This window comes from Musca vetustissima, unplaced genomic scaffold (assembly GCF_032173495.1).
Source record: "Musca vetustissima isolate MV318-11 ecotype Yass unplaced genomic scaffold, APGP_CSIRO_Mvet_v1 utg13556, whole genome shotgun sequence".
Classification (NCBI taxonomy): Eukaryota; Metazoa; Arthropoda; class Insecta; order Diptera; family Muscidae; genus Musca; species Musca vetustissima.
In genome coordinates this window covers 35,334-56,594 of record NW_026880455.1, presented here as the reverse complement: position 1 = coordinate 56,594, position 21,261 = coordinate 35,334, and the positions used below count along the sequence as shown (strand labels likewise).

Here is a 21,261-nt window from a genome sequence, read left to right as displayed (position 1 = left end):
GTATTGCCAATGTGAATTTTATTAACATTGGATTTTGAGAGGAACTTTTTTTGGGGGGGATATTGCCTCTGTTCCAGAATGTACAAGCATTTTCAGTTAATCGTTTTTTTTATTTGCCCTTTATAAATTTGTCTAAATTAGTGGCTTAACTCTAGTTTAATAAAAACGATCAGATTTTTCTGAAAAGATTTCCTCATTGTTCAACCCGGAAATTTGGGTAGGGGTATCCGGTTCCACGGATCCGCATAATACAAAATGGGTATAATTTTAAATTCCTTTCCATTGAGTGGTGATATGAGTTTTTTCAAACCGCCCCGCTCTAAAAGTCGAATATGAGTCCATTACAGTCCCTCACCAGTCCTGACTCAAATGATAGACCACAATTTACCCTTTCCAAAATGGTGCGAGATGTGGCTATATATGATGTGGATCAAAACATATCAAAAGACTGTAATCTATTATTTGAGTCAGGATTATATAGGGACCATATTTTACCCAAGTCCGACTTTTAGGGAGTAGGCATTCCTGAAACCCTTACTTGTTGGATAGATAAAATGCTAAACAGCAAAATTATAAATTCAAATGTGGGGGATACAAAAATCAGGAAAACAGTAACTAAAGGCAACCCTCAGGGAGGGGTGCTCTCACCGTAATTACGACGTGTTGATATTGATTTCCGTAAAATTTCCGTCAACAATCTCCGAGCTTATGCAAAAAGCTTTACTGACGCTGTCGCCCTGGTCCAGCAAACTAGATAAGGTACAAAAAGCCGTCTCGATTCTGATAACAGGAAGCAGGCCTCTGGGCCTCAGCATAAATGTTAGTGCCCTATGGCTGCATGAACAAAATCTTTTTCGAAGTTGTACCTTTGGGCATGGTTGTATCTTGAACCAACCAGGTATTACATTGGACCAACGCGTAAAACAAAGCGAATATATATCACCTTTCCTGAGAGTTGACGATGTAGATGTCTTTATTCCTAGTAGAGACGACTGGAACCGGAGTAACTCTCCTCTGGGCGGTCGGGCTTTCTATAGAGAGGGATCCAAGATAGAAGAAGTTACAAGGGCTGGCATCTATTGTGAAAAGCCAGGCATTGACCTTGCCTACAAGCTGCATAGTAACTGGAGTGTTTTCCCAGCTGAAATCTTCGCTATTTGGAAGGCAGCGGATTTGATAAAAAGTCTGGATGCAGAGATCGTTGAACCGGTGACTAACTTTGTGGATATTCAGGCAGCTTTTAAAGCCATCAAATCAAAACTGTGGTAGTCCTCAAGTGTAGAGCAGTTTTGGAAGAACTTATTTAGAGCTATCGGCTATGTTTGGTACCAGGACACCGTGACATCATGGGTAATGAAAGAGCAGACGAATTAGCTAGACGAGGATCTCAATCTAAAGATCTAAAAATTGATGCCTCAATCAAACCACCCATATGTCATCTTTATGGGAAGTTTGAGGCGTTCTTCGACGAAAGAACCTATGAACTTTGACACAACGAACCTAGGTGCAAGATCTATTTGGTCGACTCTGTCAACCAAGAGGACAAAATCACTGTTGAACCTGGAGAAATGAAAAGAGTCATTACTGGCAATTGTAATATCAAGGCCTTTACCAGTAAATGGGGCCAATGATACTACTGATTACTGTAGACTCTGCGTTGACGAGGAGGAGACGGAGACAATTGAGCATCTACTGTGTCGCTGCCTAGTCCTGGCCTACAGACGGCACAGACTAGTGTGTGCTCACTTTCCACCGAATCTTAGTTTCTTCTCAACAACGGAACCGGATCTAATCTACAGCATCATTAGAAACCTAAAGTGGTTGGGAAAGTGCAACCTTGACACGTAATATATCTCATACTTACCTTTTCACACTTTCTTGTAAGCTTCTCATCTTTCTCTCCCTGTTTTTGGGCCCAGTTACTTTTGAGGCATTTTTTCCTAATGAGAGCTTTTAAGTTCCTTCCAATGAAATATCTTATCCATAGACCTATTTAAGTAATCATCTCCATGGATTTCCTTTCATCCATATGCCCCTTCGAGTGGTGTGGGTGAGTAGATATCCCGAATTTCCCAATTGTATTTGGGCTAATGTAGAAGGGAAGAATTCTCCTAGCCATCACTGTCCAATAATATTACAATCCAATTTTACATTGGCAACCCTTGTACTTAGGGTTCGTTCGTTCGTTTTTTTTTTCTTTTTGCATATGAATGCACATGTTGAGATATTTTTCATTAATGTGTACCCTTTCTTTCAATGTGTGAGAGTTGTGGACCATATGCTTCCTCTCTCGCTCTGGCTCTCTCTGATTTAATATTGCATTGGACGCCGCTGTCATGAACGCAAGTAAAGCACAACAACAAATACAGGTGGAGCAGCAGCAACTTAGATTAAGGGGGATGTGTGATGATGGATTAACGGATAACATGATTATGATGTTGATATTTTGGAAGAAATTATTCTAATGACATTAGAATTGAGTTTGACAATAATGCAAATGACATTTGTTTAGGGTAATAGGAAATGATGACCAAACAAACATGACACTACTTTAATCGGTTTGTTTGCGGAGTAATTCACTCGTTTACGTGTATGGGGGGTAATTCCTCTCTCTCTCTCTCTCTCGCTCCCTCGTTTCTAATTATAATTAGCATGTTAATAAGCATTGCAATTCATTTCGTAGAGTAAAGCTAATGTTGTTGTTTTTTTTACTATTTTTTTGTTGAAATCAACTATTATTTGAACAAGTGGGTCATATTGTTTTTTCTTTTTCATTTTTTGTATGAAGGTAATCAAAATTGTATGGGGAAGATTTAACATTTATTGGGGTGGATCGTCATTGTTTTTTTGAATTAAAAAATTGTTTGTGAACTTTTTTTAATGACTTTAATTCTTTGAATTAGGTACTGAGTGTGCGTTTAATTTTCGTTACACCCTAATAACATTGCATTAAAATCACCACCAAAGCGTTGCCGACAAATCAACCAAAAGCAACATCTGTTGCTCTTTTTTATCTGAAAAGTTAACAAGTGTATGCTAAACTATTTCCTACAAAGGCAATGGTTCTACAAAATAACAAAATATGGAATAATAATATTTGTTTGTTATCAGTTAGTTTTAAAAACTATTCACATTAACAAAATTAGTAACAAACTTGCAAAATATATATTAACGTCTGTTACAATCCAATAAACTTAGTAGTAGTATAGTCGAATGGAGCTGACAATATTATACCCTAAATACCCTGATACATAACCTGCAAGAATCACAAATTTTTTACTACGATAATTGGTATAAAACTGTAAATTCTTGCTGGTCGGGAGGGGACTCGACTAGCTGAATCGACCTAGCTGTGTGTGGCACTGAGTCCAATAGTTTTTTAATATGTTCGATGAAATGGACCAACAACATTATTTTTATCTGTTATCTGTTTTTTGGTCGATCTAGAGGCCCAATTATCTGTCAGAATCTTTGTAGAGATCGCAATATTTAAGATAGAGCTTTGAAATGGCTCAAATGGCTCAAAATATTAGCCATTTTAGATATTTTTGCCGGATATTTAACACACCCACCAAATGGCTGTAATTTGGAAATCCGGGTTTATAGATGGTAAAAACATCTATGTATAAAATGATCAATATAGGTCCATGTTTTGACGTATAGCCTCCATATAAAGGTACCGCACCGTTTGGGGTATTTTGATTTTTTTTTTTAATTTGTTCAATTTTTTTAAATAGACTCCCTCCCCCTTTCCGGTATAATGGATGGTGATACATAAAACATTTTAAAGATTTTTTTTTAACTTTGGATATAGCCCCCCTATAAAAAGTCACACATGTGTTATGTTTTGTGAAAATCGGTTTAGATTTAGATACAGCTCCCATACATGGATGTATCCTGAACGAAATAGGTATGACATTGGACCAACGCGGAAAACTTAGTAACTATAACCAGTCCTGAGATTTGAAGATATAGATGTCGTTATCCCTAGTAGAGACGACTGGAACCGTAGTAACCCTCCTCTGGACGGTCTGGCTTTCTATACAGACGGATCCAAGATGGAAGCAGGTACAGGTGCTGGCGTCTACTGTGAAAAGCTATGTCTTGAGCTTACCTACAAGCTATATAGCAACTGTAGTGTTTTCCAAGCTGAAATCTTCGCTATTTGGAAAATAGCGGATAACGGATCAAATCCTGTAATATCAAATCTGATGTCATCCTCGAGTGTAGCAGTCGTTTTGGAAACACTCACAGCTAAAGTTATCGGCTGTGTTGGGTAACGAAAAATGTAGATGTAGCAATCGATTGCTCAATCAAGCCACCTATCTGTCATCTCTTTCGGAACATTGATGAGTTCTTCGACGAACAAGCCAACAACAAACCCGGGTGCAATGTGCCAAGAGGACAAAATCACTGTTGAACCTGAGCTATGCTGAAATTAATGACAGTAAATGGGACCATGATGTTACTGATTACTGCAGACTTTGTGCTGCTGACGAGCAGGAGACAGAGATAATTGAGCACCTCGTGTTCTGGCCTACAGACGGCCCAAACTAGCAGGTGCTCACCGTTCCACCGTCTCTAAGCTTCTTCTCAACTATGGAACCTGCTTTAATCTACAACAACATTAGAAACCTAAAGGGGTTAGGAAAGAGCAACCATAGCACGTCCAATTTCTTTAGCCATCGAAACTATTCTCACCCACCTCCTAATAATAATAGCTTCTTTTCTTTCCTTCCACCAACATCAAAATGTATGATGCGTGCAGGATGAAGGATGTTTCGAGAAACAGTAACCTTTGCTCCATAGCTTTTAACAGGAATGTGGGTTAATCGATCTGTCGTCTGTTTGTCAATGAATGGGAGTTGAGAAACCGATTCCCCAGCTTAAATTAAGCTTTTTCCATAGACTTGATAAAAAAATGACCAGTAAAGGAGAACAAATAAAGAACAGATTTAGGGATTTGAATTATAATTAAATAATATATATATATATATATATATATATAGCATTATATCATTGTAGTATGGACGTACACAAATATAAATAACTTCCCATTTTAATTAAAAAAAAGTTATTAATATAGAAATTTAAAAAAATGTGTTTAATTTTTTATACCCAACCAATAGCTAATTTTTCTATACTAATTAAAAAGATCAACAAAATATACCATTAACATTAATTCGTTATCCTTTTTTCTCTTTCTCCATTTTTTCTCTTCTCTTACACGTTTTTTGCAGATTTATTTTGAATATTTATTTTATTTTTGTTGTGTATTTGAGAAAAACAAACGATGTTTTCCATGCGGCAAAGAAATGACAGCAAATAAAAAATGGGCGTTTATAACGCCCATTTATATATAAAGAAAAAGAGAAAGCAATTTAAATGCGAATTCGAATTCGAATATTAAACAACAATTACAAACAGCGGAAATCCATCCGACAAAAGAATTCAAATTGAAAAGACGAGTTATTTTAGAAAAAAAGTCACAAACAAACAGAAAAGGAGAGGATCATCAGCAGCAGAATTTTGTTTCCATACGAAAAATCGGGCTTTATTTCTAGTTAAGAGTGCAGCATTGTTTTGCACTTTGTTGTGGTGGTGGTGTAAGAACCCAGTGTTTGTGGAATTTTTAAATTACACAGCCTAAACAATACAAAATACAAAAATAAAGTGGTGTAAAAATGACAATTATCCTATTTTTGGTCGACACCTCGTCGTCCATGTGCCAAAAAGCCTATGTGAATGGCGTACAAAAAACCTATCTGGACATAGCCAAGGGTGCCGTGGAAACTTTTCTCAAATACCGTCAACGCACACAAGACTGTCTGGGCGATCGTTATATGCTGCTGACATTCGAAGAACCGCCCGCCAATGTTAAGGCCGGCTGGAAGGAGAATCATGCCACGTTTATGAATGAATTGAAAAATCTCCAATCAACGGGCCTCACTTCAATGGGCGAGTCGCTGAAAAATGCTTTCGATTTGCTAAATCTCAATCGTATGCAATCTGGTATTGATACATACGGGCAGGGTCGATGCCCATTCTATTTGGAACCTTCCGTAATTATTGTGATCACCGACGGTGGCCGTTACTCGAATCGTAATGTTGTACACCAGGATATTATACTGCCGCTGAATACCCAAATACCGGGTACCAAATTCACCAAGGAACCTTTTCGATGGGATCAGCGTCTGTTTTCGCTGGTACTGCGTATGTCGGGCAATCGTGTCGATGAGAGGGTTGAAGGCAAGGTGCCGCACGATGATTCACCCATCGAGCGGATGTGTGAGGTGACCGGCGGACGTTCATATCGCGTGCGTTCCCACTACGTTTTAAATCAATGCATCGAAAGTTTGGTACAAAAGGTTCAACCGGGCGTGGTGTTGCAGTTCGAACCTCTCATACCCAAAGATCCCAATAATATGCCCAATGAGGCACTGCAGGATTTGATATTCCAACCGCTGAAGAAAATGATCTATGTCCAGAAACACATTAGTCAGAAGACATTTCCAATTGGCTACTGGCCTCTGCCCGAACCGTATTGGCCTGATCCGAAGGCGCCAACGTTACCACCACGTGATGCCCACCCTAAGTTGAAGGTAGTGACTCCGGCCGTGGACGAGCCGCAGACTGTACACAATTTCCCCGTGGATAAATATGAAATTGAAGCTAGTCCCCTTACCCTGCAGATTTTACAGAAACGCGAAATGAAAAAATGTTGGCAGGTTATCATTTCGAATGGCATGCATGGTTTTGAGTTGCCTTTCGGTTATCTGAAGGCATCTTCAACATCGTCACAAGTCCACCTCTATGTATTGGCCTACAATTATCCGGCCCTGTTGCCTTTGTTACACGATCTGATACACAAATACAATATGAGTCCACCCAATGACTTGATGTACAAATTCAATGCCTATGTGCGATCCATTCCTCCCTATTATTGTCCATTTTTACGCAAAGCTCTGCTCAACATTTCCGTACCGTATCCCCTGTTGCAGTTTTTGCTGCCGGACAATGTAGACAATTATTTATCGCCGAACATTGCCAATCAATTGAAGCACATCAAGAACACGGCGAAGCAGGATCAAGAAAACCTCTGCATGAAGGTCTACAAGCAGTTGAAACAGCCCAAACCGCCCTACCGGCAGGTGGAGACGGCGAAACTGAATACTGGTGTGGCGCTGCGTAGAGATTTGGTTAGGCATCCCTTGCTGCGTGATACCTTTGCTAAATTGCATTCAGAAATTGAACCCTTGGAGAACTACACAGTTGTGGTGCCTCAGCTGACAAGGCAACAATCGGCCAAGTCCTATCGCAACCCCTTCGATATTCCACGACGTGATATTATCGAAGAAATCGGACGTATGCGTGAGGCATTTATGCGGCCCCAGCCGGTTAGTTTGGTGGCAAAGGATTCGGGACATTGTCTACCCATTGCCGAAATGGGTAATTACCAGGAGTATTTGAAGAACAAGGATAACCCGCTGCGTGAAATAGAACCCACGAATGTGAGGCAGCACATGTTCGGCAATCCCTACAAAAAGGACAAACACATGGTTATGGTTGATGAAGCCGATTTGGGTGATGTGGCAGCGCCCATGAAGGGCAATGGTGCAGGTACTTCTGGCGTTCCGGGTGTCGGTGGAGTGGGCGGGGCTCCCGGCAAGAAACTGGACGCTTCAAGGGTGCGTAAACGTAAGGCTGGTCCCATACGCATGGATTATGTATTTCGACGTACATCAACCGACTCTCGCCCACGCACACCCACGCCATCCTGTTCTGGCGTCTCTCCCAATTCCTCCCCAATCGCTAGCTCCGGCATGTCCTCAAATGCGTCATCAGTATCTTCCCTATCCGATTTGGAATCAATGGATTCGGATTCCGACGCCTCGTCAATATCATCCGGCATGTCCGAAGATGGTGATCCTGATCGATTGGTGGTGGCCTTCCCCGACTTTCCCGAAGAAGAAGCCACCGAACCGGAATTCTGTAATGTTTATGTGCGGGATTTCATAAACGGGGTTGGGGTTGAAAATAGCTGTGATAATTCTCAAAATAATGATCTTATAAACCCTGCGGGTTCCTCCCAACTGAATGCCGGTTCAATATCACCGCAAATGGTAAATGGGCAGCTGGGTGGTGGTATGCCACCCAATATGAGTCCACATCCCTCGATGACAGCACAACCGCCGCTAAATCATCCGACTCAACCCCAATCTCCTGCCTCGTCCCCACATCCGTATATGCCCAATTATGCAGCGCCATTGGGACCACATGAACCCAGTACTCCACCACCGCCAACACCGACATTGCTGCTGCATCATAATCCTAATGCAATGCCACTGAATGGCAATATTTATGGGATACCCAATAATATTGGCGGTGGAATGTCGCCGGCCGCCGCCGCAACGAATGGTGGTGGCCTGATGGCTTCAGCTAGTCCCACAGTTAGTCCCTATTCTTCAACATTACCACCACATGCAATGCCTGGCCAGGTGACAACAATGCAGCCACAAGTACCACAAATAATACCAGGGAACAACAGCATACCGTCTCTGCAACCTGTTACAGCAGCTTCAGCCGCTGCGGCTGGTGGTGGTGGTCATCATTTACATGATATCAATGATGCACAGGAGATATCCAGAATACTGCAACAATGTCATAATGGTAATTCCACATCCTCTTTGCCGGTAACATCTTCATCGGCGTCAACTTCCTCTCTCGGAGGTGTTACTGCAACTTCCGATACCAACCCGCCACCTGCTGATAGTTCAAAAATAGACAATGAAACGGCCCTGATGCCACCACCGGCATCATCGACCCCACTAAGTACCCTGCTGGCTAGCAGTAATTTTGATACATTAAAAAGGGAAGGCACAAATGGCAGTTCGTCCTCCTCGGCAGTCAATTCGCATACATTCTCAAATCATGTTAATCATATGGCGGCCTCGCCACTAACACCCCCGCCCCTTACCGATGAACAAAAAGAACAAGCCCGCAAACATAATATGGATTTACGGGATCAAGTATTCCGTGATATTCGACGGCCAGGACGAAATTATTCCCAACTACTGGAGCATTTGAATTTAATCAAGGGCGACGAAGATATGAAATCGAAATTCATACAAATGTGCATTAGCGAATCGTTACGGTTTCGACGCAAACAAATGGTCAACAGCATACAGGAATGGTGGGATAAGAAACAACAGTTGCCAGCGACAAGTTAACAATTATTGTAATATACTCCATAGCCATAGACACACACACATAGACTATTAAGTGGTTGGAGGGAGGGTGGGTGGTCGTGTGATCATGCATGAGGGGAACGATCATGATGGAAGACGGCGGGTGTTGATGATGATCTTTAAGATAACGGATGGCAATGGTGGGCTACTCTTTATTGGGGGGAGGAAAAACGATGGACAAAAAGACTCGTGTTATATACAGCATCTATATATCAAATGTGTGGAATCAAAACAACAAACCATATTAAAATGTTTACTTATATACATATTTACAATACCATCATCTATATTGATTTCTTTGTCTATGGTAACAAAAGGTTTGAAAACCGCAAGTTTTGGGACCCCAAAAAACAAGATTTTGTAAAATATTTTTCCGTTTTTATTTTTTATCCTATAAAAATGGATCAGCATAGCAGAAAGTTAGAATTGTTATTATTACTATTATCGAGAACAATTATCTTCTTTTTCTTGGTAGGAAATTTTTGAATTGAAAGCAAACAAAAAAATCTTTATTTGTTATTGGTTACCTCTTATTATTACTATTTTTATTATTATATATCATGCACCTCTCTGGCCTCTCTTTCAGCAAATTGTATTTTATTTCATTGTACTCTAAACGCTTAATAATGATAATATTGTGAATCTATCTTACATACATACATACATATACAATATACAGACACACAAACAAACAATTTTCAATTTAAGTAAAATAAAATGTAATTTTTAAGAAGAAGATGAAGCATTTTTTGTTGCAACTTTGCTTTAAATTGTAAATCGTTTTTTATTCTCCTTGCGTTTGTTTAGGTAGTATTCAGCAGGGATGTAATGGAGAGTGTTAGCTAAATTTATATCTATGAAACGAATTTAATTTATATTCTGCTCTGCTCCCCTCTTAATCTTTAATTCAAATTAGATTTTTAAAATTACTTTATATTAATAATTATTTCAAATAAATATTAATATTTAAGATTAGTTCCAATAATTCAGTAATTTATTTCTCAAAGCAAAATTTCCTTTTTGGTAGTCATGAAAATTACATGCCATTCTGGGTGGAATGACTAAAAGTCAAGTGTCAGTGGTGTAATACATTTATATTTTATAAAAAATATTCTAAATTTGTACAATCCCATAAATATTCAAAATTTCACCATATATACAAATAATATAACCGTCAAGTATTCAAAATTTTACACTAGAAATTTTAAGATGAGGAAGAGAAAATATAAAGAATAATATGGGAATATTTCTTAAAAATATCCCTGCTACATTTTTGGGTTCCAGTGATACAAAAAATAAAATACCTGGTTTTCCGTGAAATTTTATAAAACAAAATAATCCTTAGTTCCTCTGAATTTTTATATAAAAAACGTGAGGTCAGGGAATGTATTATAAAACTGTCACGCTTTTGGTGAACTTTTTAACATAAGGGACAAGTAGAATTTTTCGATAGAAACTTCAAACCCCCGCCATATCGGCAGGTGGACACGGCGGAACTGATTACCGCGGGTGTACTCCATCTAAGAGATTTGGTTAGACATTCACTGTTATCTTTGTTAACTTGCATTCAGAAATTGAACCTTTGGAGAACTACAGCACAGCTGTGGTGACTCAGCTGGCAAGGCAGCAATCGGCCAAGTCCTAATGATATTCAAGGGTTCCACTAAAATTTATTTCTATAGAAAAAAATCATAAATGGAAATCTGTGATTTCTACCATATATTCACAACAGTTCCTGGGTCGTGTCCCTGGTGTGTGGAATGCGTATTTGTCATCGAAATATTCACTAGAGATCCACCCACCCTATGTATTCTTGATCTGAATAAAATCCTTGTTGTTTTGTAGGCATGTAGGCATCACAGTTTCCAATATTTACGGTTGGTTTGCAAGCCTCCGTATAAAAAATTATCGATATGGGTCCACTTTGATGATACCCGCCATATAACAATACCCAATATTATTCGGTATTTTGGGGAGTTTGGGCACATTTTTCAACCGAATACAATGTTAGATGATGTTTTGTGTTACCATTGAGTAGCAATCTCTCCCCATTGAGTAGCAATCTCTCCCCAAATATTTTGATTTTGGGAATTTATTGTCCTGTTTTTAAAACAAATCGGCTATTATTTGGTATTTTAAATTATCATTGCATAGCAAATATCCATACCAAAAATTATCGTTATCGGTCCACTTTTCTGGATAACCCCCATGCCCATTATTATTCGGTATTTTGGGGAGTTTGGGCACACTTTTCAACCGAAATGAATTATTGTTGATACATTGAGTTACTATTGGGTATAAAATCTCCTCACCAAAAATAATCGATACGGTCCACTTTTGAGGATCGCCCCAAAGTATAGCCCCATATATTCGGTATTTTTTAACCGAATTGACTCTAATTTCTTTCTCCTAAAATTATCTTTCTACCAAAAATTATGTGTTTTAAATTTCGTGAAAATCGGTTCAGATTTAGATATAGCTCCCATATACAGATTCGCCCGATTTTAAGTAAATGGTGCACCAAAGTCCCTGAAAATATTTTGATTTGTACGAATTTTGGCATGGCGTACTGAATTGAGCCTAGAATGATGTGTGCAAAGTTTTGTGAAACTCGGTTCAGATTTAGATATAGCTCCCATATATAGTTTCGTCCGATATTATGTTAATGGAGTACTACATTTCTTTCGATTTGCACAAAATTTGGCATAGCCTACTGAATTGTGTCTAGAATGATGTGTCTTAAGTTTCGTGAAAATCGGTTCAAATTTAGATATAGCTTCCATATATATTTTCGTCCGATTTTATTTAATGGTGTACCAAAGTCCCTATATATCTTTCGCTTGGCACAAAATTTGGCATAGCCTACTGAATTGATCACAGAATGATGTGGGCTGTTTCGTGAAAATCAGTTCCGATGTGGGCTAAGCTTTGTGAAAATCAGATATAGCTCCAATATATATTTTCGTCCGAATTGATGTTAATGGAGCACTAATGCCTCTACATTTTTTTCGATTTGCACAAAATTTGACATAACCTACTGAATTAAGAACAATGTGTGCTAAGTTTTGTGAAAATCGGTTCAGATTTAGATATGGCTCCCATATATTTATTTCTATTTCATGTCAATGTTCCCTCGAAGGAATTGTAAGGATGCATATGTAAAATATACCCAAAGTGGTGAAGGGTATCATATAGTCGGCCCAATCCGACTTTACGACTTTTCTTACTGGTTTTCTCTTAGTTTTGAGACATGTTTACCAAAAGTTGGTCGGAAGTTTCCTTGTGACCTTTAGTAGGTCACAATGATAATCAAATTGCGTCCTTCTTAAAGGAATCTTTTTTAATATGATGTTCTAAGTCAAATAAATGTTTGTTGTAAAATATCGAATTATTATTTTTTAATAGAGAAAAGAGACTATAGATTATTTTTTTTTAACTGAAAATGTCCCTTGCTTGTGTATATTTTTTAAACCAAAACAAATTCATTTCATTTCTCATATTTAAACTTGTTAAATCTTATTTTATGTTTATAAAACATCTTCTTAATCTAAATGAATAGAGTGGTATAATCAATCAGTCATTCAAATTCAAATATATGTATGTATTAATTGTGAAAAAAGACTCAAATCAAATTAAAATATTTTTTCACTTTAAATTAATTGTGATGAAGTGTGGGCTTTTAGCCTATTTTCTGTTTTCTTAGTATTAAAAAAATATATGAAATAATGTTTATAAGACAAAACAAAACAATTTAGAATTTATAGATTATTAAATACAATTCTTAAAATTAATTTTAAATTGTATTATGTAAAAATATTGTATAACATATTATTATAAAAACTTTTTGCTAATTTAGTAAATCGAATTTAAAAAAAAACATATTAAAGAAATATTGCAAAACAAAAAAGAAAGAAGAAAAAAATATTTGTTACATGAAAGAAAAAAAAACGAATAATTTGTTATTAATTTGTTTTTAAAACATATTAGAAATTAAAAAAGTCCTTTGGTAAGACAATGAGGAGGATATCCAGTGCCCTCATGGACTTAAAGGGTCAAATGTATGATGTTATATTCTTTTGTTTTTATTACAGCGTGAAATGAATGTATAGTAATCACGAAGGTAATGTATGTTATTTTTTGTCATTCTAATATTCAAAATTTGAATATGCATTGGAGTTATTTTTGGTTTTTTTTATTACATAGGTATCTTTGTTTACATTACAATTTGGTATATTCTCATTAATGCCTAAAAGTATGCTATATTTTTAAATAGTTGGAATATGTTGTTCAGATATTTTGGATATGTGTATGAACTGCATTGATAACACTGCGCGGCAACTTACTTAGCTGGCTTGTGACAGAACTTTCGTTCCATAAGCCGAGCTTAAAAAAAGATTTCCAGGCACGTCGGTCTTTTGCGCAGATTTTCCAATTTGAAAGACCATGTTTGGCAATGTTGTCTTCCACTTGATATTTCCATCTGTTTCGTGGCCTTCCCCTTCTGCGTGAGCCATCAGCTAATACGCGGAAGTTGGCCTTAGTAGCATCTGTTGGCCAACACTATCCTTCTCCGAATTTCAAAACTTATGTCATTATTTTTATTTATGTACCAGGGTACCAAGTTATATAACATCTTTGACTACCTCCAAGCTGTAGTTCTCAAGTTCCACAGTTGGTCCGAGTCTACTGCACGTCTTGCGTGTTGATACCATCAGCTTGGTTTACTGTCAGACCCACTTTGGCAGACTACCTCTCAATTTGTTTAAAGGTTGATGTTACCGCACTCAATGTTCGACCCATTATGTCGATGTTATCGGCGTGGGCAAGTTACATGTGTTGTTTGGTGTACAGAGTGTCATTTGTCATCTGTTCCCTTTGCCATCGTATGACCTTTTTCAGCAGGATGTTAAAGAAGTCACAGGACAAACTGTCACCTTGTCTGAATCCTCGTTCGCTATGAAAGGGCTCCGAGAGGTCCTTTCCAACTTTCACTACTGACCTTGTGCCACTCAAATTTATCCCGCATAGCCGCATTAATTTTAAAGGAATGCCGAACGCAGACATGGCTTTAAACACCTCTGAAGGGATAGGGCTGTCGAATGCGTCTTTATAGTGTCGATGTGTTTTTGTGGGGTTTTTCCAGGGCATGCATTCCTCTAGCCAAATTGTACAAATGAGCTGGCGCATGTTCCTGACCAGCATCTGACCACCGGTCTTGAATAGTTCGGCTGGTAACCTATCGGCACCTGCTGCTTTATTATTCTTCAGCCGATTAATTGCTACTCGGACCTCATCTTGGCTAGGTGGTATACATTCTATACCGTCATCTCTTATTGGTTCGGGGTATCTTTTTCACTGCCACTATTTGATACCAGAAGCTTTTCAAAATGCTCTTTCCAGATGCTTAACACGTTGTCTGTATCTGTCACCAGATTCCTTTCATTATCTCTACAGGAGGATGTGCCTGGTTTCTGAAAATACGTTTTTTCTCTTATTTTTTCTCCCGATAATTCTCCATCACATTAGGTGTTGATACTGTCTGCAGGGTTACCCTATACGTTGCGTTTTTCACATCAGTAGCATTACGACTCTCCTGATGGTACCACGGGTTTCTTGATGGTGGTCTTTGGTACCCAAGTGCTGCTTTTGCTGCAGTTTGTAGGGAATGGACAATTCTTTGCCTTTGTGCTTCTATATTATTATCGAGACAATTAGTGCTTTCGTCAAGCAGGAGGGTAAGTTGAACGTAGTAGGCTTCTGCTAGCTGTTCTGTTTGCAGCTTTTCAAAGTCGAGTTTCCGTGTTGTGTTAGATCGCACCTTTGCTGCTACATTAAGACGGGTTCGAACCTTGGCTGCCACAAAGTAATAGTCCGAATCGATATTCGCTCCTCGTATCGATCGTATCGATCATTGATTTCTCGTTGCTTGATCAGGAGAAATACAGGTGGCCTTGTGTAAATTGAGATGCTTGAATCTGATGCTACTAACTACCATGTTTTTTGCTTCCGCGAAGTTAATCAACCTCTTGCCGTTGTAGGCTGTTTCTTCATGGAGGCTAAATTGTCCGACGGTTTGACCAAAAACATTTTCCCTTCCGATTTATGCATTAAAATCTCCTAGAAGAATTTTAATGTCATGCCATATGCAGTTCTTAGGGGCTCATAAAAAATGTCTTTGCTCATCTACTGGAGTGAATCTGGAGACGAGGTATTTTATTCTTGTATTAACCATAAATCCGCAGCCAACTTCACGTCTCGTTTCATGGCAGCTATAATACAGAGCGTAATCATCTGTTTTACTTACGCCAGTCCCTTTCCATCGCATTTCCTGTAAGGCAATAATATCGGCATTATACTTCTTGAGTGCAGATTCGCAGATCGTGGTCCTTTATACATTTGCGGGGGTCGTCAACATTGGGGGGTTTGGTTTTCTTGTTCGTTGATTTTTCATAGTACGAGGGGTTTCCAAGTGTGGGCAACAAACCCCACGCCTCAACCCAATTTTTTATAGTTCTTATGGGCACATATCAGCTCACTATTTCAATGGACGATGAAAATAGTTACCCCAGGTGACACCGCGAGGAGGACCTAAAATTGAACCTCGGGGACTCGAAATTGTTAGGCAATACCAAGTGAGGTTAAAAAAAGCTATCGAACTAAAGATCTAGATGTTGGCATTAGTCTCTTTCTCACCATTAACATTAAGGTAGGTCAATACATATTTTTTTAATTAGCTTAGTATTTTCAACAAAATAGTTCACATCGGCATTTTTTTATGCAAAATACATTTCACAACAAAAAAAAAAGTTCACAACAAAATATATGTACATACATATAGGCAATAAAAATATATTAGACATAATTGTTGAACGCTGTGCAAAATGTATGTGACTACGTCACTTTTCTCCCACATCTGACAGATGTGTGGACTATACTAAAAATGAAAAGTGATCAAATGAGTAGGAATGCCAATTCAATTTTTTAATATTATTGACCATTTAAGGCATTACAGTAAGTATTCAAAATATTTCGAAATCAAATTGTAAATAATAAAGATAACAATTAAAATATTTTCAAATCACAGAATGTATTTTTTTCAAATTGAAAAGAAAATTCTTCTATATTTACCTCAGATTTTTGTTATCGTCATCCCTAAACTATTTATCAATCGAGATTTTTCCATTCGGTTTATTTCAAAATGATTGATTTGCATAATTAAAACCAGTGAGCGGAGCAGTATAGTCGGACGGGGCCGACCATACGATACCCTACACAACTACCACGAACTCTAACTTTCTGAGGATGTTTATTCCGAGTCTGAGTAATATTTCGTGATATTTGCCCCTCTTGTCCGATTAGAGGTTAACAACACCTCTTCCTTACTATTTTCGAATATTCAGTACAGTCCTTCTAATTGCTTGTTCAGATTACCTTCACGGTGGGTTGTGTTGTGATTTTTGGATTATACTCTACTCTAAAACACACAAAAAATTATATTATTTTTCCAGGGACCAATAGATATGTGTGTTCTTTAAAAAAATTGTCTTCTTCTTTACAGAGACCCAAAAGGGGTCAAAATTGTAAAGATTATTTTTCCAAGGACAGAATTACGCCTGGATTTTTAAACATATAAAAAATAAGGCTTGAACAGTCTTCAATCTATTTGTAGAAGACTTGAGCGGTCATCTATTTCTATAATACTTAAACGATTCTCTATCTCGCTGGTCTTATGTTAATGAAATACCTCAAGAGTCCTTCATCCATAGAAAATGATCTTCTATTCATGGATCTCTAAGATTCAAAGCAACAGGGTACAATAATAATGTAGAAGGAATTGAGCAGACAAAAGCAGAGGGTTTGACCAATAAGATGAACACCAGCCTTAAAGATGAAGCGAGAGGGCAAAAATTCTGAGATGCTGATGAAGACTGTGGCCAAGGATTCAGGCTGGGAAAAGAAGCCGGCAGACAAAGGTGGAGTTGCCGATAGGAAAAACTGGTTGGAGAAATGGCGGTGGTACCTAGATGCAATCACCTAGCAGTTTCTTTATTATTAAATTTCTTATATTTTATAATTTTTACATATTGGAATAGTTTATATTTTTATATTCAATTTCTGATTCCCGAGTGGTAACAATGGTGAAATCTATCATATAGTCAGGCCCGACCCATTTGTTTTAATTTTCGGGGTTCCTTGTATATATATAAGCAAAAATAAATTCATATAATACCACAATTCAATGGACTTGCTTGCTTTTCAATAATATACATACATATACATACATATTTATTTAATACTCATGCATGGTAATTATCCAATGCATCTACATATGTATATACATATGTATGTATATATATTCTATATATTTTTCTATATTTATATATGATGATTATTATCATCATATTGTTTTTCATGTTTGTTTCACCTTTGAATTGCACCATCCTCGCCATATTCGGTCAGATCTCTAATTTCAAAAAATTTGCCTTTGTTTACGTTTTCAAAATGGAAATCCATTCACAATAATGGATTTTGACAGCAAACTAGAATATATATGTAGATGTCGTTTGTTTCTATATATAGAATATCAAAGCCCTTTTTTCAGATCTAGACTTGGAGTTTCAGGGATCAATAGAGGTGTGAATTTTTAAGAGATTATTTTTCCAGGGACCAATAGATGTGTGTGTTTTTAAAAAAAAAAATTCTTCTTCTTTACAGAGACCCAAAAGGGGTCAAAATTGTAAAGATTATTTTTCCAAGGACAGAATTACGCCTGGATTTTTAAACATATAAAAAATAAGACTTGAACAGTCTTCAATCTATTTATAGAAGACTTGAGCGGTCATCTATTTCTAGAATACTTAAACGATTCTCTATCTCTCTGGTCTTATGTTAATGAAATACCTAAAGAGTCCTTCATCCATAGAAAATGATCTTCTACTCATGGAAGCCCTCATGGATCTCTAAGATTCAAAGCAGGCCTAATATGTTCCACATAATATCTCATATGCCTTTTATCGATGGATTGGTTTAATAGAATGCTGCAAAGCAGAATTATCAATTTGTATATTGGAGAGAGTTCCGTGAGGAAATCTGTCAAAAGAGGCACACCACAGTTTGGAGTATTATCTCCACTACTATGGCTTGTGGTGATAAATGAGATACTACTGAAATTTGATAACCTTAGGTTGAAGATTGTAGCCTATGCTACAATGCTAAGCGGGAGGGAAATTTCTGCCGACTATTTCTGACATCATGCAGTGTGCCTTATTAACTCTGTCCAACTGGGCACAATAATAATGTAGAAGGAATTGAGCAGAAAAAGCAGAGGGTTTGACCAATAAGATGAACACCAGCCATAAAGATGAAGCGAGAGGGCAAAAATTCTGAGATGCTGATGAAGACTATGGCCTATGGTTCAGGCTGGAAAAAGAAGCCGGCAGACAAAGGTGGAGTTGCCGATAGAAAAAACTGGTTGGAGAAATGGCGGTGGTACCTAGATGCAATCACCTAGCAGTTTCTTTATTATTAAATTTCTTATATTTTATAATTTTTACATATTGGAATAGTTTATATTTTTATATTCAATTTCTGGCCCGCAAGAATCGGTAACAATGATGAAATCTATCATATAGTCAGGCCTGTCCGATTTGTTTTAATTTTCGACCTGGGTTCCTTGTGTGTTTTATTTTTTTTATCCAGCCAAGCAAAAATAAATTCATATTATCTTGTCGTTAATACCACAATTCAATGAACTTGCTTGCTTTTCAATAATATACATACATATATTTATTTAATACTCATGCATGGTAATTATCCAAAGCATCTACATATATACATATGTATGTATATATATTCTATATGCATTTCTATATTTATATATGATGATTATTATCATCATATTGTTTTTCATGTTTGTTTCACCTTTGAATTGTACCATCCTCGCCATATTCGGTCAGATCTCTTTGGACGAAATTTGAATACAGATACACAACAAATATACCAATTGTTAAGTGTGAACAATTATTATTATTTTGTTGAATTTGGTCATACAGAAATATTGAGTCAATACAACAACAATTGTATTTGTTGTTGTTGACTGGTTTTCATTGAGTCATTTAATCACAATTTGTTTGTGATGCCAATCATAGGCGTTCCGTGTTGACTGTCCAGAATGATTTAAATTTTATCGAAATTTAATTCATCAATGAGATTCTAGTAGATTTTCAAAAAAAAAAAAAAAATCGAATCAACAAATTGTATATGCGTGTGGGAGATGTTTTTCGTTGTTGTTGTTTGTTTGTGAGATATGTTTTTGATTTTGAATGATTTGTTTACAAAACAATGCGCCAGATTTCATTGTGACAAAATATCGATGATGCACAGTGGTTTGAGGGGAATTTGATGATAAAGAATATTTGTTGCGGGCACCCTAATAACCGACCTGAACCTGAAGGCAAAGAAAAATTTTGCGTGAAATGACATTAACACGAGCCCTTTTTGCCTCCGAGGCGGTCTCTATTCTTTATTATTTCAGGGGCACTGAGTGAGTGAAATTAGCTGCCGAATGCTATATTTCTTTCTACGACTAGGCGTGCCACTATATTTTTACCATCACGCAGGGAATATCTTAAAAAGAAAATAATTAGCAAAAATATTATGAAATAATAAAAGCAAAAAACCGTAACCATCCATCGTTTGTACTTTTGCTTTATTTTGTCCCTCTTTGTTTTGTTCAACGAACATATGATATATGACATATGGACGAGTTGTCAATTCTCCTTTGGTTACTGATTATCACTATTACCGACACTCTCTTACTTGGAACCCCTGAAAAAAATTAGGATATCTTAAATTTAGTAACTTATAGTACGTTTACATTTAACCAGATTTCGTTAACCGAGTGGGTTTCAATTGTCAATTCCTTGGCACATTTGTCAAATAAATCCTCATAAAGTAGGTTAACCCGGTATAAAAGTTCTAATGTATATGACGTTTTAGTACTTAATAATTGAAAAATTAGAAAGAGACAATACTTGCTATTTTACAGTAGAAGGACAAAGATAGTTTAGAAGAAGATGTCGACCTCTGGAAGGCAGCCATAGTCTCAATAAAAGTCTATAAAATAGAGTAGATCAAATGAAGCAAGGGCCTTTGTAAAGCGATACGCAAATACACTGAGATTTTGTAGTAATAAAATAATTAACAGCAAGTGGTATATTACTTACGAACCCCTGTCGGTGTGCTAAAAAATAGGGTGTGAGCGGTGTGTGGGGTCACAGGGTAATAAGAGGACACTGTAATCATGGTTGGGATGGCAAACCGAGAGGCATCGGTTGAAGGTTTCCGGCGAGTGTTGATACATCATTGTGTGAATCTATTGTTCTTTGAATTTGTTCCTATTTTAACGTTGGCAGGGATGTCAGGGTTGGGACTACACCCAGAGAATAATAAGGCTAGAGGACATTTGGATTTTGTAAAGCATATTTGTTTAAATGTCGTAGATAAAAATCCTTTAATTCTTTAAAAAAATCCATAGTCCCTCAAAAAATATTCTTTAAAAAATCCACGCCTGTAATAGTCCCTCAAAAAAATCCACGCCAGTAATAGTCCCTCAAAAAATATTCTTTAAAAAATCCACGCCAGTAATAGTCCCTCAAAAAATATTCTTTAAAAAATCCACGCCTGTAATAGTCCTTCAAAAAATATTCTTTAAAAAATCCACGCCTGTAATAGTCCCTCAAAAAATATTCTTTAAAAAATCCACGCCTGTAATAGTCCTTCAAAAAATATTCTTTAAAAATCAACGCCTGTAATAGTCCTTCAAAAATATTCTTTAAAAAATCGACGCCTGTAATAGTCCTTCAAAAATATTCTTTAAAAAATCCACGCCTGTAATAGTCCTTCAAAAAAATATTCTTTAAAAAATCCACGCCTGTAATAGTACCTCAAAAAATATTCTTTAAAAAATCCACGCCTGTAATAGTCCCTCAAAAACTATTCTTTAAAAAAACCA

The 21,261-nt window shown here is 37.1% G+C and overlaps 2 protein-coding genes across 3 annotated transcripts in view; both read left to right on the top strand.

Annotated features, from left to right (window-relative positions):
* The window catches only part of LOC133326072 (heat shock protein beta-1), a 117,978-nt gene that overhangs the window by 66,352 nt on the left and 30,365 nt on the right, over positions 1–21,261 (top strand). The gene's annotated exons all lie outside the window — the stretch shown is intronic.
* Positions 5,662–9,233, top strand: LOC133326080 (integrator complex subunit 6). The gene is made up of 3 exons (XM_061534757.1): positions 5,662–8,123; positions 8,165–8,263; positions 8,499–9,233. Exons 1-3 carry the CDS (start codon positions 5,685–5,687, stop codon positions 9,228–9,230), a joined length of 3,270 nt encoding a protein of 1,089 aa, XP_061390741.1. The 5' UTR covers positions 5,662–5,684; the 3' UTR covers positions 9,231–9,233.

What these genes read in the sequence shown, in the direction of transcription:
- LOC133326080 (XM_061534757.1), top strand. Translation starts at nt 5,685, where the DNA reads ATGACAATTATCCTATTTTTGGTCGACACCTCGTCGTCCATGTGCCAA. An exon ending in GTTCAATATCACCGCAAATG is followed by an intron (nt 8,124 to 8,164) that starts GTAAATGGGCAG and finishes ACCCAATATGAG; the next exon opens with TCCACATCCCTCGATGACAG. An exon ending in TATATGCCCAATTATGCAGC is followed by an intron (nt 8,264 to 8,498) that starts GCCATTGGGACC and finishes ATGCCTGGCCAG; the next exon opens with GTGACAACAATGCAGCCACA.